Raw genomic sequence first — 15,539 nt, forward strand, 5'->3', positions numbered from 1 at the left:
GCCCCGCCCCGCGCGCGCCGGCGCGGCGGCGCCTTCAAGGCCCGGCCCGTCCGACGTGGCAGCGCCTGCACCGAGCGCGGCCCGGCCCCGCCACCGCCCCGCCCGCCCCGAGCCAGCCCGGGCCCCGCCATGGGCCACAACGACATTATGAACACCGCCGAGGACTTCGTCGATCAGGTGGGTGCTCGCCTGCCTTCCACCCCCCCACGGCGCGCCCGCCCGGCGGCCTTTGTGCGGCGGGGCCACGCTGAGGGGCCCGGCTGAGGCAGGCCGGGATGGCGGCGGGGTCGCTGCCGCCTCGGGGCCGCGCTCTGCTGGGGCGGTGGGTTTGTGGAATTGCAGAGCCCCGGAGTGGTTTGGGCTGGAAGGGATCCTAAAGATCGTCTCGTTCGACCCCTGCCGTGAGCAGAGACACCTTCCGCTGTCCCAGGTTGCTCCAAGCTCTGTCCAGCCTGGCCTTGAACACTTCAATGGATCCAGGGGCAGCCACAGCTTCTCTGGGCACCCACCTTCACCGGGAGGAATTTCTTCTTAATATCCAACCGAAGTTTCTCCTCTTCTAATTTGTAGCCGTTCTTCATTGCTTTCTCACCACCTGCTTCTGGCAGTAGTTTATTCCCATTTTTCCTGTAAGTTTCCTTACAGAATACAAGGGCACAGACTGCCCAGAGAAGCTGTGGCTGCCCCTGGATCCCTGCAAGAGTTCAAGGCTGGGTTGTACAGGGCCTGAAAGAACCTGGGGTAGTGGAAGGTGTCCCTGCTCATGGCAGGGGTTTGGAACAAGATGAGCTTTTGGGTCGTTCCAACCCAAATCATTCTGTGATTTCCTAAAACCCTGACCCATGTCTGGAAGCCCAAACTGGAAAAGGTTGGTCAGCACCGTGGTGCTGTGCTCACGATTGGGGCAAAAGCAAAGCAAAGCAAAGCTGATGTTGTCTTGTAAACCTTCTTACGTTTATTTCAGTGGAGACCCGAGTGATTTCTCAGTTAAATAGAAGTTTGTGATCTCTTACAATGTCTGACAACAGGATTGTTTTGAGTGTAAGTAGTTGCTCTGCTGGGGATGGTGTTGCAAAGATCTTCACAGTCATGGTGATTCATCTAATCGACAATAAGAGGCAGCAAGTAATCACATTCAGCAAATTGGCTGGAAAATCTGATTCTGCCTGGTTCTACAACCACTGTGATTTCGAGTGAGTTGTGTGATGCACAATAACGTCACAGCTCTGAGGGGGCTGTGCTGCCTCTGTCTTTCACTGATTTCACTTGGAAAACCTGTTCTGCCCTTCCTCCCCACCCTCAGATGGAAGAAGGAAGACTTGATTTAAAGAAAGCTTCTTGTGATGTGTGGAATACTCAGTTTAAGGCACATCTGGATTATCTTGGTCATTCTCTGTTTACCTTGTCCTCTTTATGCTTTCAGAGGAGAAGGTAAACCATCACTGCAGTGTTCACATTACTTGCTAAAATGTGCAGCACTTGTCCTGACCTTTTTATAACACCTCTCTATTTATTCCTGTGGGGTTATTTCTAGATGTCCTCAACACCCCTTTTTTCACTCTGCTGAAAGCTCTTTTGTCCACCTTAAATGTAGTTTGCCTCCTCCTGAAGTGAATTTTAAATGGCACAAATTTACTTGTGCTTGGCCACATCCTGTTTAAAGATGAGGCTTGCCTTTAGCTGCAGGATTTGTTGTTTTGCTACTCTTACCATCAGATTGCATAAGAATTTTTATGGTGTTCTGAGCAATAACTCCTATGATAATTCTGCCTGGTAGTTCAATCAGAACCTTTCAGAGCTGCCTGTGCTGCTAAAGCTCAGTGTCTCACCAATGTAGGAGTGACTTGCTAAACACTAACCTTTGGTATATATTGTGAAGTGAACACTTGGCATTACAGGAGCTGTTAGTTCATCTTGGATTTAAAAAAGTACTTGGAATGTTTGGATTGAAATTGTGTTGAAACTCCCCTGGTGGAGGCTGGACAATGGCTGTTCTGGGAGCTGAATGCATTCTCAGTGATGTTCTTGCTTTTTTCCAATCTCTCTCTGTACTAGTGCTCAACAGATAATGAGTCTTAATTTCTGTAGCATAAAACCCCTGTGGGAGAATGTTAGAGCTAATTCCATGGCTTATCAGGAAATCCTGAATGTCTCTTACAAAATCAAGAATAATCTGTTCCTTAAATTCAAACAGTAAATCTTAGCTTTTCTCAGATACTTTAATTTCCCTTTGAATTAGCAAATTATGCCCTGGATGCCAAGATACTCAGCACTAATAAGTGGCTCTTAATCCAGAGGTGAACTGGTGCACTGTCTTACAGGCAGCTAAGCTTGCCAGACAACCAGTTGTCAGTGAAAAGGCTTGTCCTACTTCTCCCAAGGCTGCATTCCCATTTTCTCCCTCACCAGCATTTTGTCATTGAACTGGGGAGCTGAACTAGCAGGAGAAAAGTTTGAGTATTTTTTTTTCTCACTTGGTTGAGTTATATCCATGTTTAGGTGGGGTGAGATTGCTGGTAATAGGCTGCTCTGAGCTGAAAGGAATTGCAGGGGAGGGGACACTGTAACACCAGCCCAGTGTTATTCATTCAGTAATTTACATATTCAGAAATTAAGCCCATTTTAAGTGATTTTTTGTTAAAATATTACTTGGCAATCCCTTCAGTGCAGCCACCAAGTACTGAAAATAGTTGTATCTGGGGCCTGCATGGAGTGTTTAGGATTGTCTCTCCTTTGTAATCCCTTCCTAAGAGGGAGCAGGTCTCAGGCAACTTTCCTAGTGTCTGTAATAATCTTTAGGAATAAATCCTTAGGAATGTGGGTGCTTGGTATTTCTGCTGTGCAAAAAAAAAAAAAAGATTCCTGGGCAAAAATGCAAGGAGACTATTGAGTCATTGCACAGCAGTGAGAGGGCTGCAAGGGAGAGCCAGACTGGAGGAGTTTATTTAATTTTCCAAGCTAAATGCTGATGTATCTTGTCCAGATAATTCTCATATAGAATCACAGACTGTTGGGGTTGGAAGGGACCTTAAAGCCCATCTTGTTCCAGCTCTGCCATGGGCAGGGACACCTTCCACTGTCCCAGCTGCTCCAAGCCCTGTCCAGCCTGGCCTTGGACACTTCCATGGATCCAGGGGCAGCCACAGCTGCTCTGGGCACCCTGTGCCAGGGCCTCCCCACCCTCCCCAGGAGGAATTTCTCCCTAATTTCTAGCTTATATTTCCCTTCTTTGTTTGAACCCATTATTTCTTGTCCTCAATATCCTACTTTGCAGAAAATGGAAGAGAGAAGAAAACATTTCCTTGTTAGTCTGAACTTCGTCATTTAGATTAAAAAAACCTGAATTTGGAAATGTTCTCTAGAACTTTGTCATGTCAGTGCACTGATTGTTTATCACCATAAGCCAAGTAGCCTATTCTGGTTAGGCTGGGGAAAAATTTTCTCAAGAAGAATGATAGTAAAATGCAATAAATTACCAAAAGTACCATTTTAAAGGTTTCATTAATAAATAGCCTTTTGGAAAAGGGAATTAGTATAAAGCACACTTCAAAAGGGAAAAGCATTGAGAAATCTTCCTGCAATTAAAAACCTGATTAATATTGCTGGCAATGCTCTAGTGGGTCAGAGCCTTCTCCCTGCCTTTGGAAATAAATGGGAAAGCCTGTTCCCAGTTTTTACAGTATTTTGTAGGCATTGGCTAATAAATGTGATGGGTTTTGCTGTCCCTATGATTTTGGGGTGGGGTCTTGTTGAGTGAATGTATCCAAGCTGGTAAAAGAAAGTGATTTTTCTCCTTGCCATTGGATTGAGCATCCTCTTCCAGAAAAGAACAGTGGTGTCCCAGGCTGCTGGAGGAATTTATTCTCCAAAACAAAGTAATCCCTTAAAAGTATTCAAGATATTTGGGATATGCCTTGTCAGAAGCTCTAGACTAATAATGCTGTGCAGCTCAGGAGGGTTTCTGTGTAGATGAGCAGTGTGCTGTTCCTCACCATAATCAGAACTTCCCTGATCCAGGAATACCCAGGAAAAGGTTTTGTACTTGGACAGAAAATACCTGCAAAAAAACTCCCAACTCATGGCCATTTATTGGACTTAAAATACCTGTAATTGTACCGTGGTATATACACTTTATCAAAATAGAGTGGACTTTCAGCAAATTTGAAACTGTTGGAGGTGGGGTCAAAATGAATCATTTTATTGCCTCTCTTTTGGTCAGGCCTTTATGGGTTTGAAAATTTCAGTCCTCCTTTAGAAAAATGGGAGATTGAGCAGAGCTTTGATTAAGGGATCCCTGGATCTTCTTGTACATCTTTGGTTGTTAAACTTAAAGGAGCATTTAAATCTATCTTTGCCATTCTAATCCCATTAGAGGGAGATGTGGCAACACAAAGCCCCTCTGGCATATGTCAGTGACTTGGCTGCCAGCACAAAACCAGCTGTTCTTCTTTAAAATAGTTTTATTTAGCATTTTCTTGTCTTTTCTCATAACGTTTTGCCTCTTGCAAAGAGACAGGACATGTGGAGAGCAGTTGATGCAAAGCCCAGAGCAGAAAAATCCCTGCAGTTATTTGAAGTTGTGAGTTTAATGCTGCCACCTCCATCAGTGCCAGCAGTGTGGATCTGTGTTGTGCTCAGTGCAGGGTGTGTTGCAGGTCCCATTTCTTAGCTGCAGACACCAGTTTTCCCATGTGTGTCACTTTATCTGTGTGAATCTTAAAGGAAGTGGGCTCAGGGTGCAGCTTTTGAGCCACACAGTGCTGTGCAAGGCCAAACCCAGGGTGACTTGTGCTCCTCATTGAGTCCCACTGCTGGAGCTCTCATGTTTCTTGTCATTCATTCCATCTTCAGTTAAATTACTCAAGTGATTTACACCCAGATCCTCTAATTGTGAAATCACTTCTTGCCTGTTACATTCTCTTCCTGTAGTTGTTCTCTTCCTTTCTCTCTGGATCTCCTGGTTCTTTTTTTGGGGGGTTTTTGTTCCCACAGGCAGTTTCTGGAGCTTATCTGAGCTTGCTGTACAGGGGGTTCAATGTGAGTGCAGCTCAGGAGCTGTGGGTGCCCAGGGATGATGATGTGGTTTGTAAGAACTTTATTCTTAGTATTCCTCAGCAAGTTTCCTCGACCTCACAGTGAAACTCAGGAGGCAGGAAAGCTGTAAAACAACATGTGTGTGTCATTCAGTGAGTGACAAAGATCAGAAATTCTCTTCTGACTCATTCATCCAACTGTTGACATGGCTTAAAAAAGCCTGAAGTGGCAGCCTGGAGGCAGAGTACAGCTGCACTTAAAATGCACTTGATTAAGGTGAATTTTGACCCTTAGACTCTGGATACAGGCAGTCCAATAGTGCAGTTTGTTCCAATATTAACTATTTAATTGACTATTAAGGATGTTTGCTGATTTGTTTTTCTTGTGATAATCTGTAGTTGCACAGTGAGCTAGGCTTGTCATTTGCATGGCCTTTAGTATTGACTGCTGCTGGCAGGAATAAACTATCAGAAATGGCTTTTGTCTCCTTCCTGGTGGAAGTCTCAGTTAAGTAATAACCAGTGCTGCCTAGAAAATGGGTTGGCAATTAAACACTTGTCCTCACCCAGAGGCAGTAAGCTTTCCTGGGCACCCCACAGCTCCATAGAACACAACCCTCTAGACTCTGTTTGGCAATTTTGTATTTATTCCTTTAATTACTGTAATGGCAGAGCAAACTGATCCAGGAGCCTGCAAGATGAAGGGGGGCCCAGATACATCTTCCATTCCCTAGAACTAAAACTCAGCATCTGTTGCATGATGATATCATTTCCTTTTAACCACTGCACTGAGCTGTGGCTATAAAGGTGTGTTTCCTTTCTGCAGAGGATGCTCCTTTTAATGGAAGTAAAAACCTGCCTAGAGAATAGAAGGTGCAGTTCCATGCAGTGATTATGTACAGCTAATTTCTGCTGCTCTTTGGGTACACGTGCTTTGTTTGCACTGAGCTGTTGGAGTGAATGAGCTCAGCAAAAATTTAGTAGTGTTTTTTAATTTGTACAGAACCTGTATCTTCAATCAGCCTGGCTCCCTGAATCAGGGGTGTTCCAGGGTGGTGAGTGCCTGAGCTCGGGGGTAGGAGCAGGATTGCCCTTTCAGCTCCAGGCTATCTGATAGTTGAGCTGTAACATGAAACCCTGAGATAGAGAAACTAAAACCAAGGTCAGCCTCCATTAGCAAGAGCTCCATCAAAGCACAGTTCTTGTTACATAGAAATGTGCTGCTGGATTCTGCTTTTTTTCCAAGTCCTAGTCCAGTGGAGAATAACAACAGGTTTCCCCTGCTGCTCCCAGTGGGTGAAACAGCATTTCATTCAATCCAAATGAAGTTTCTCTCTGGATATTGATGACCCTGAGTGCTGAGAGCTGCTGAGCTCAGTGTGCAGAGAGCACACTGCAGTGTCCCTTTACCTGCTCCCTGCTAATCTCTGCGTGTCCCTGCAGTTCCTGAGGGTGACCAAGCAGTACCTGCCCCACGTGGCCCGGCTGTGCCTCATCAGCACCTTCCTGGAGGATGGAATCCGCATGTGGTTCCAGTGGAGTGAGCAGAGGGACTACATCGACGGCACGTGGAACTGTGGCTACTTCCTGGCCTCCATCTTTGTGTTCCTAAACCTCTTTGGGCAGCTGGGTAAGTGGCTCTGGGGCTCTTCAGCTGCAGGCAGAGCACTCCTGTGAATCATGGCACTGATTTCCTGACAGCTCAGCACTGATAGTACTACATGGGCTGGATGAAAAGAACTCTGAAGTGACCTGCTTCAGCCTTTCCTGGAAGCAGCTGTAAAGAGTTTCTTGTGACACGCTGCCTCTGAGTCAGAGATGCCAAGAATCTATCAGGACAGTCTGGTTTCAGTTCTGTGCATGAATCCATAAATACAAACCACACCCAGAGTTCTCTAAATTAAATACTCCTGTTCTTTTCAACAGGGCACTGTTGAGACTTTTTCAGCCTCTTGTTTTTATGGGTATTCATCTCCAAGGTAAATTCTTACCCTGGAGAGGGTGCATTTAAACCTGAGTGAGGTGCTTGTGTCAGAAACTTTTCCAAAGCCCAGGAATCAAAATAATCCCAGAAGGACTGCACTGTTATGTGTGTGCTGGGTGAGCTCAGGCTATCAGAAATTAAGAGAGGAAAAGTCTTGTTCTGATTTACTGTTTGCCAGTTTCTTGTGTCCAGATTTATATTTTTTGCCCTCACTATTTTGTGTAGAGGGTCACCTTAATTTAATGCAGTTGCCAAAAGGAGAAAGGCTGTTGGTGCTTTCTGATGGAAAACTTGAGGAAGGTTTTGGGTTTTATCCTTTCAAGGAAAAGGAATACAGCATGATGCCCTAACAGTTATCTCATGAGAGAAAAAGGAAAATCCAAGTTAGCATTCCTGCAGGAGCTTTTCCAAGTATAACTGTGTTCAATTTCCCCAACTCAGGTGGCTGTATCCTGGTGCTGAGTAGGAACTTTGTGCAATATGCCTGCTTTGGACTGTTTGGAATTATAGCATTACAGGTAGGAGGCTTAAATCTTCATCCCTTCTAAACTGCACCTTTCAAATCTCTCTTAGCCCCAGTACTTCCAACATATTTAAATATAACTTGCAACCCTGGAATTTTTCTCCACCCTGGCCTCCTGCCAGTCCTCGATAGCATTGAACTATTTTGCTGCTTCTGTTCTCCTGATGTACCAAATAGATGGAATTGCAATTGCAATTAGTCAGCTTGGAGACATTCATTCAATACTTGACCTTGACCTATTTAGCAGAAGTAACTGGCAGTTTACCTGGATGTCAATTAATGAGCCAAATGTGGAACTTGCAGTTGCTTTGGCCTGCAGCTGTGTTCCTATCACAAAGGATCCTAGTTAGTAGCATCCTTCCCCTACAAGACCAGGGAATTTTGGGGGGCCTAAAGGACAAATCAAATTCTGGCTTCCCTTTCTTGTGTTCACTGGATCACAGTGATGCAATTACCTTGTTTCCCTCACTATATTGTGTTCATAATCAAATTCTGACTTGAGATTGCAACAGAAATTCTGAACTTCAGTGTCATTATACAGTGTTTTAATCTGTTTTATTCTTTGCCTAGACTATTGCATACAGCATTCTATGGGACCTGAAGTTCTTGATGAGGTATGCCTGCTTCTGGAAGTTTTTATGGAAACAGAATGAAAACTGACACTTGGTGGCAGAGGAAATGACATTTGTACATAGTATTTACTAGAAAGATTTTACAAGTTGCATTAAAGAAGAAATCACAGCTGTTGAAAAATCAGGAGAGTCTGTGTTCAACTGTAAACAGCAGGCTCAAGAAGGGAAGGACTAATCCTAATCCACTAGGATCCAAGTGCTTCTGCTGCTAACCTGGCTGAGAGCTCAAGCAAGTGTCTATTCTTCATCAGAGTTGCTTTTATTTTCTAAATGGCTAAAATAGCAACTCTGTTTCTGCATGGCTGAAGCCATTTTCTGAGAAAACTACAGCAAGTGGTCACTGGAGTGGTTTCTGGGATTTAAAACCTCTTAATCCCTTCCCTGAGGAGAAGATAAGATGATAAACATGGGTTTTCCTGTCAGGCCCTGAGTGATGGCTGGCTGTTGCCTCTCCACCCCTCTGAGCTGCACTCTGGGCTTACTACAGCCCTGTCAATGTGTAACTTCCCAGCAGTGCTGCTGCTCTGTTTTCTCAAAGCAACCTCTGAACTACTTTGGCATATGTGGCTAAACCTGAGGTACAGAATAACTTGAACACAACTAAATTTGTGTTGTAACAGCCATTGAAGCAACTGTGCCTGAGTGGTGGGTGCTGGAGTTCCCTGGCAGGCTGTGTTCCCACAGTGCAGAGCAAGTCACTCCTCACTCCTCTCACATAGATCCTTACTGAAATTGTCAGATAAGACTTTACAGATACAGATACAGTGCAAGCTGTACTAAACTGCTTTTTGTTGTTGTTGTTTTGTTTTCCTTTTTCCCCCATTTGTGTAGGAATCTTGCCCTTGGAGGAGGCTTGCTGCTGCTGCTGGCTGAGTCCCGCTCAGAGGGGAAGAGCATGTTTGCTGGTGTCCCCACCATGAGGGAGAGCTCCCCAAAGCAGTACATGCAGCTGGGGGGGCGTGTGCTGCTCGTCCTCATGTTCATGACACTGCTACACTTTGATATGAACTTCTTTTCTGTAAGTATCCCAGTGTTAAAGTATGAGTTGTGCAGCTAGAATGTAGCACCAGTACCCAGATGGGCTGTAGGATCTGCTCAGTGCTTATTGATATCTCTAAGTAAAATTAATACTTTAGAAAAAGTTATTATGTAATCTATGGCATGACAACTGAACTTACCCAAGCTCTGCTCTGATGTAGGTGTATCTATTTAAGAACTGTGTAAGTAAATGGCTTTTTTCATGTTTTCTTTTTCCTTGCAGATTCTGCAGAACATTGTGGGCACAGCCCTGATTATCTTGGTGGCAATTGGCTTCAAGACTAAGCTGGCTGCCTTGACTCTGGTCATCTGGTTGTTTGGCATCAACATCTACTTCAATGCCTTCTGGACCGTCCCAGCCTACAAGCCCATGCACGATTTCCTTAAATACGATTTCTTCCAGACCATGTCTGTCATTGGAGGGCTCCTCCTTGTGGTTGCACTGGGTCCTGGTGGAGTCTCCATGGATGAGAAGAAAAAAGAGTGGTAACAGGAATAGCAACACTTCTTGGGACATACTGTACTAAGTCCAGTACTGATTCTCTATGGATTCAACAAAAACTGACAGCATTTTACACGTACATGCCCCCTTCCTATAAAAGGCACAGATGTTTTGAATTTGATTTACTGTGGCACCAGTAATACAATAGATAAAATCCTATTTCTTCAAGGAATGTTGCCTAGGCTTATTCTAACTTCCTAGATTTGGAACTAACCCAAGGAACCTGCATTTTGCTGATGCTTCAGTGAATTGCAGTAGAACAGTTGCTGTCTGGAATGTCAGCAATGTCTTAAAATTTGCAGAAAGGTGAGCAGATACAGCTGGATCATTCAGTGTGGTGTTGGGTTGTAGCTATAACTAAAAAAGTGGGTCCCCTTTCCTGCCCTTATCAAAACTGTCTTGTGCATAAGGAGTTCCATTGCTGGTTATAGCATTGCTTATCAAGGTGGAAAGCAGCATCAAAGAAAACACAGAAAATCACTGTTATTTTGCTGCTGAGAGGCCTGTAATTCCCTTTTGTTTAATAGGGAAGGGTCTTTCCTGTTCCTGAACAGAAAGCAGAAAGAAAACCCTGGAAGTAGTTGTACCCCTTTCTGGGTAAGAAAAGGGAGAGGATTTTCTAACATGTCCCAGTTCTGCCCTTGAGGGGAACAAGGGGGAATCCTGTATTGTTAATCATGAATCCTGTATTGCTAATCAGATTTAAAGGAAGTGGGGGAGATAATCCTGAAGAGGCAGAATGTTCGATTCTGTGAAAATTCTGTGCCAAAAGAATTCTTTATTCTCCATTCTTTCCCCAAAAGTTGCCCCTGCTGAATTCCCAAGAAGGGAGCCAAGTTGTGCTGCAGGTTCCATAATAAAAGCTCCTTTCTGCTATTAACCAGCTTCCATCTATATATGCCCCAAATTCATATTTGAATTGCAGGTTAATGGTGAAAATGTCTTGAGAATTACAGAAACTCCCCTTTTCTGTGCACTCAGTACTTGCCAGATGAGAGCAGTCAATCTCCTGATCTGTAGTCTTTGCTTCTTAGATTCACTTCTGTCAGTCTCTTGGCTGTCAAAGTCCCAGCTGACTGAAGAGCTGGGCTGCTGAGCTCTCCAGGACAGCCCCTCCTCTGCCACCTTAGACCCCCCTGAGCTGTGCAGGGTGAGATGTGGAAGTGGCCCCTGTTCCCAGGTCTGCAAACGGTTCTAGCTGAGGAATGTGAGTACAAAGCCTGGGCAGTGCATGAGCAGCCAGGGCTGGACCTGCCCTGGGAGGAACTTGAGAGGGTGAGGAGAGCAAGGCCCTGTTTGGCTTCTCAGTGCCACGACCTCTGTGCCATGACCATGCTTAGTATGAACCTGTTTCACTAGATTGTGGAGTTCTAGACAGCATGAGCCCTGCCAGCTTCCTACCATTACACTGATTCCTTGCTCTGTTGCCTCCCCTGAGGAAGTGGGAGCTGTTCCCCAGGGTCTCCTGACAAGGACACTCACCTGGACAGTTCAGTTTAACAGCTGCTTTTTAGGAGAGAAAACTGGGCTGAAAGAACTAATGAAAAATAGAGGAGCACTGTTGAAAGTTAAACCAGTGATTTCATCATCTTAAGGGGATAATAGCCTCTGTAAGGGCAAGATGTGCTGCTGCTGGAGGAAGCCAGTTGCTATCCCAGAATAGTTAGGGTTGGAAGGGACCTCTGGAGATCATTTAGTCCAACCCCCATGTCCAGATTGATGGGAGGGGAATTCAGCATTAAGGTCAGGTCACTGACAGCTTTCTTTTCAAGGAATTTTTCCAAGAGAAGTTTTCACCTCAAGTGTTCAGTGTGCCTGACTCTTCCTGGTCCTCTCAGTCACAGATCTGCAGCACAGGAGGCTTTCACTGTTTCACTGCAGGTCTTACAACGGTTCTAGACTGGTCAAGGCAGCCACTCTCAGATACCTGAACTGCTGTTGTTGTTCATAGTATTTATAAATGACACAAACTACTCAAGTAGCCCCTTGTCTTTCTCAACTTCCTTGTGTCCTGTCTAACTAAGGAGCTGGATGACAGACTAGTCTGAAATATTGACCAGTTTCCTCTGTGAAAAATCAAGTCTCCTTTCCAACAAAAGACCCTAGAAAAGGAACTGTTGCAGTCCCCTGCAGCAGGACTACTTCAGTGTTCCAGGGGCACAGTTAGGTGGAGGGCATTATCAGATACTTCTAGGCAGCACAATGTGCAGACTTATTAACTGTGAGTCCTGATGCAGAAAATTCTGGTTTCCTACATACACTGCTGTACTTGTGCATCTCCCAGAAATACAGTGACCTCTCCCCGTGGCTGAGAAGCTCTCACAAGCAGGATGTCAGCTACCAATTGGCTCTGCAAAGTGTTCTGGAATTCATTCTGAATATATTTTTGCTTTCTATGTGGAAAAAAAAAAAAAAAAAAGAAATAAGTATAAATTCTCATTTTAAGCTGTATTTTGTACCTTAGTTGTGTTTGAAAATGTTTTGATTTTTGAAAACAATCAAAATAAAACAATGGCATCTTTGTATCCACTTGGCGTGTGTGGCTGGTGCTGCTCCACCCCTGAGCTGCTGTGCTTTCCTGCCTAACAAAAAGCAGCTTTCTGGAAAAAACTGAGCTGTGTGGACTGTGCAGCAGACATCCTTCCCTTGCTGTGGGGCTGGCTTGAAGCTCTTGAAATGCAGCTTAATTCCACCCCATTGTTCCCCTCCATACCTGTAGCAGTTAACTGGAATGGGCAGACACTTCATCCTGTGTTCCCACTGGAATTGTTACACAACAAGCTTCAGGCCTGGTATTTATCATAGAATTTATTTCCCATTGGTTGCTTTCTTGAAGTTTTTGGGTTTTCGATGATGGCTCTTGAATTTCTTCTTTAAAGGACCTGTCTGTTTCTGTGGAGAAAAAATTAATCAGCTTATTTCCAACATGCAAATCAAGCCTTGCCTGAGACAGCTTAAACAGAAACTGAGTGTGATCTTCAACAGCCAGAATGAGCCTAAGCCTGCTGATGGAGCCAGGATCCTGCAGCTCAGCAGCACTTTCTGATGGTTTCATTAGGTACAAACTGACAGCAATGAATCCAAGCTTTATCCAGCCCTAACTTTCTAGTTTGACATGTTTATAAAGTAAAGCAGCACCCGAAAAGTGGCAGAAAAATGGTCGAGATGGACTCTGTGACTGAAAACCAGGTTTTTTTATGTATTTGGAGAACAATTACAGAACCCACAGGACACAAAACAGCTTTCCTTCTATGAGGGTGTGGGGCAGGATCCCACCTAAGATGAGCTGTTTGTACAGGCAGGAACATCCCTCACTACCCCAGCCAGGATAAATATTGCCTGGCAGGAATTCACACCTCGGGATGCAAGTCACTGTCTGGCACACAGGGAAAATTCTATTCTGAACAGCTTTGCACCTTCTGCTGGTTCCTAGACAGGAATAGCTGGAACACCTACGGGATGGGATCCCAGCTCACACTCCCTGCTGCTGCAGGCAGTCAGTGACTCCCACCTTTCCTCTCTTGCCAGCTGCTCTGCTGCCATTCCTCCTCGCCCCGTGCTCTCCATTCTGCTTGGTGCCGTCATCCTCGCTGTCTGTCACAAAGTCATCACTGCCCTTTGTGGTCTCTGGAGCTGATGGGTTTTTTTCTGGGAAGAGTGCAGCTAAAAAAAGATTTTGCACAAAATCAGTTCCCTATGCACACAGGCTCTGCTTCCTCTCACTTCCAGTCACCAGGCATATGTGTGTCACTACTCAAAGACTTGGGAAATAAACATGCTGGTGTTTTATTGGAAATGTGCCTTGGTGCTCTTTCTATTCCCATTCTGGGAATGTCAGGTGGTGCCATGTGTTACATCCCAGCTCCTACAGCAAGATGGATTTGCACCTCCAGATCTGAGTCAGCAGAACAGCCTGACCACATTCTATCAAGGACTTGCTGAGAAACAAAGGAAGTGGAGATTCCTAAAACAGCAAATCCCAGTGGATCTTGTATCCCTTACCTCACACCTTGCATAAGCCAACACGTTATTTACATATATATATATACTTAGTAGTATATACTATATATACTTAGCATTAACTATTTCTTATTTGGTGGTGGTAAGCTTTTCCAAAACCCAAGGATTTGCAACTGGATGAAGATGGCACACCAGCATCAGGCAGCAATGTAAAGAAACCAGGAGACAATGAACCAACCAACTCCCTCGATGACATGGATGACACCAAGGTTCTCACTCACGTGGGTACAGGTCACTCATGCTGTCATCTGTCTCCTCTCCATCCTCCTCACTGGACTTTGGCTCCCAGAACTCCTCTTTCCTGTGAGCCTGCCTGCTTCCATTTGTTTGGTCATCAAGGTGCTGTGCCCGCTGCTTCTTCTGTCTCAGGCAAGCAGGGATGTACTCTATTCCTTTCCTCTGGCAATCCTCATCTAAGAGAGAGGGTCAGGCAGCAATGATCAGTCCTCCCATTCCCAGCTCAAGCTTGTAGGAAATGCAACTTGAAAGTCCAGCATGCTCCAAATATACATCCACATAATCCCCAGCGACACTATGGAGCAGAGAAGATGTTAACACAGATTGTGCTGGACACATGAATCACACTCCCTGGGAGAGTTTTAGAGCTGATCCTCTTAAGGAAGGATGTTCCAAGGTATTTGCTTGAAGCCAATTGCTCCCTGTATCCAAGACCTTCCTTCCTAGCTGAGGAAGACACATAGTAACACACAGCTGTCAATTTAAACACAGCTGTCCCACCCACTTACGAGAGAAACATCTGAAACTGAACATCTCAGAAAGAAATGCTGCCTGCTACAGCTTCAGAAAAACTACTTACATGTTTTCAGGGCCTTCTGGTAGCGCTTCCCTTGGACGTGACGCAGGACGTGCTCTGGAAGCTTGTTGATGTGTCTGAGGGTGAGCTTGCAGAACAGCTGGTGTCTGACAGACACACAAAGGGCCAGAAACGGTTCAAGTGTGCTAAGACTTCAGAACTTTTCACTTACAAACACCACAAATTGCTCAAAGTTGATAGATACTTTATAAATCCTTTCCCAGTCTCCCCAAATCCATAAAGACCTAAGAACTTTGTAAAGCCCAACCACTTTATGTCTGAGATTGAACAAAGTGTAAAGCACAACACACAAGAGGGAGAATACATACAAATTCTTGGTGCTGGGCACTATGTGGGGCTCGAAGGTGCCATAGTCGAACTCTCTGGCTGCCTTTATGAGCCGCTGGTACTTCTTGCCGCTGGTGTAAGCCTGCAGCTCCGACAGGCGACAGGGCAGCTCATGGCCCGTCAGCCTGCACCTCACCTGAAAAAAAAAACCATTAATGGTCAGGAAAACCAGGGGTTTATCCCACTGAATCTGAGCATCTATTTGGAAAGAACCTCCCAGATCATCGAGTTCAACCCCAGACCGATCCCCACCTTGTGAGCCACACCATGAGTGCCTCATCCAGTCGTTCGGCAGGCACGGGGACTCCACCACCTCCCCGGGCAGCCCCTTGCGATGTCTGATCACCCATCCCGGCCTTCCAGCGCCTTCCAGCGCCGGGCAAACACCTCGGGCCAGCATCTCCCGGGGCCGAGCCCATCGGGTACCACGCGGGGCCCGCAGGGAGGCGGCCCCATCCCCTCAGCACCCTCAGGGCGCCCCCCCGCCCTCACAGCCCTCACAGCCCTCACACGGCCGCACCTTGCCCGGCCCCGCGGGGCTGAGCAGCGGGTGCTCCCTCAGGAAGAGCCGCTCCGCCTCGGGCACCTCCGGCACGGGCTGGCCGCCGCCCGGGCCCGGCGCCGCCATGGTGAGGGGCCGGGCCC

General features: G+C 45.8%; 2 protein-coding genes across 3 annotated transcripts; one reads left to right on the plus strand and one right to left on the minus strand.

The window, feature by feature from the left end:
* Positions 1-21: 21 nt before the first annotated feature.
* SURF4 (surfeit 4) lies at positions 22-12,241 on the plus strand. 2 transcript variants are annotated; one of them, XM_079324405.1, is made up of 7 exons: positions 66-177; positions 965-1,041; positions 6,477-6,663; positions 7,459-7,535; positions 8,111-8,154; positions 9,004-9,190; positions 9,434-12,241. In XM_079324405.1, exons 2-7 carry the CDS (start codon positions 1,015-1,017, stop codon positions 9,698-9,700), a joined length of 789 nt encoding a protein of 262 aa, XP_079180531.1. In that variant the 5' UTR covers positions 66-177; positions 965-1,014; the 3' UTR covers positions 9,701-12,241. The 2 variants fall into 2 exon arrangements, with proteins under 2 accessions (XP_079180530.1, XP_079180531.1); XM_079324404.1 differs by lacking the exon at positions 965-1,041 and having other exon boundaries at positions 22-177.
* A 264-nt stretch (positions 12,242-12,505) lies between these two features.
* On the minus strand, positions 12,506-15,533 carry SURF2 (surfeit 2). Its single transcript, XM_079324406.1, has 6 exons — positions 15,415-15,533; positions 14,876-15,030; positions 14,550-14,653; positions 13,954-14,145; positions 13,224-13,375; positions 12,506-12,604 (listed from the first exon to the last, which is right to left on the minus strand). Exons 1-6 carry the CDS (start codon positions 15,520-15,522, stop codon positions 12,521-12,523), a joined length of 795 nt encoding a protein of 264 aa, XP_079180532.1. The 5' UTR covers positions 15,523-15,533; the 3' UTR covers positions 12,506-12,520.
* Positions 15,534-15,539: the final 6 nt, after the last annotated feature.

This window comes from Erithacus rubecula, assembly GCF_903797595.1.
Source record: "Erithacus rubecula genome assembly, chromosome: 21".
In the NCBI taxonomy this organism is placed as follows: domain Eukaryota; kingdom Metazoa; phylum Chordata; class Aves; order Passeriformes; family Muscicapidae; genus Erithacus; species Erithacus rubecula.

Bases quoted from the DNA above. Each gene is read 5' to 3' on its own strand.
- SURF4 (XM_079324404.1), top strand. From the start codon at position 130: ATGGGCCACAACGACATTATGAACACCGCCGAGGACTTCGTCGATCAG. The intron at 178-6,476 runs GTGGGTGCTCGC...GTGTCCCTGCAG, and splicing joins CCGAGGACTTCGTCGATCAG to TTCCTGAGGGTGACCAAGCA. The intron at 9,191-9,433 runs GTAAGTATCCCA...TTTTCCTTGCAG, and splicing joins TTGATATGAACTTCTTTTCT to ATTCTGCAGAACATTGTGGG.
- SURF2 (XM_079324406.1), bottom strand. From the start codon at position 15,522: ATGGCGGCGCCGGGCCCGGGCGGCGGCCAGCCCGTGCCGGAGGTGCCC. The intron at 15,031-15,414 runs GTGCGGCCGTGT...TTTTTTTTTCAG, and splicing joins GCCCCGCGGGGCCGGGCAAG to GTGAGGTGCAGGCTGACGGG. The intron at 12,605-13,223 runs GTGGGAGTCACT...TTTTCTCCACAG, and splicing joins CAGCTGGCAAGAGAGGAAAG to AAACAGACAGGTCCTTTAAA.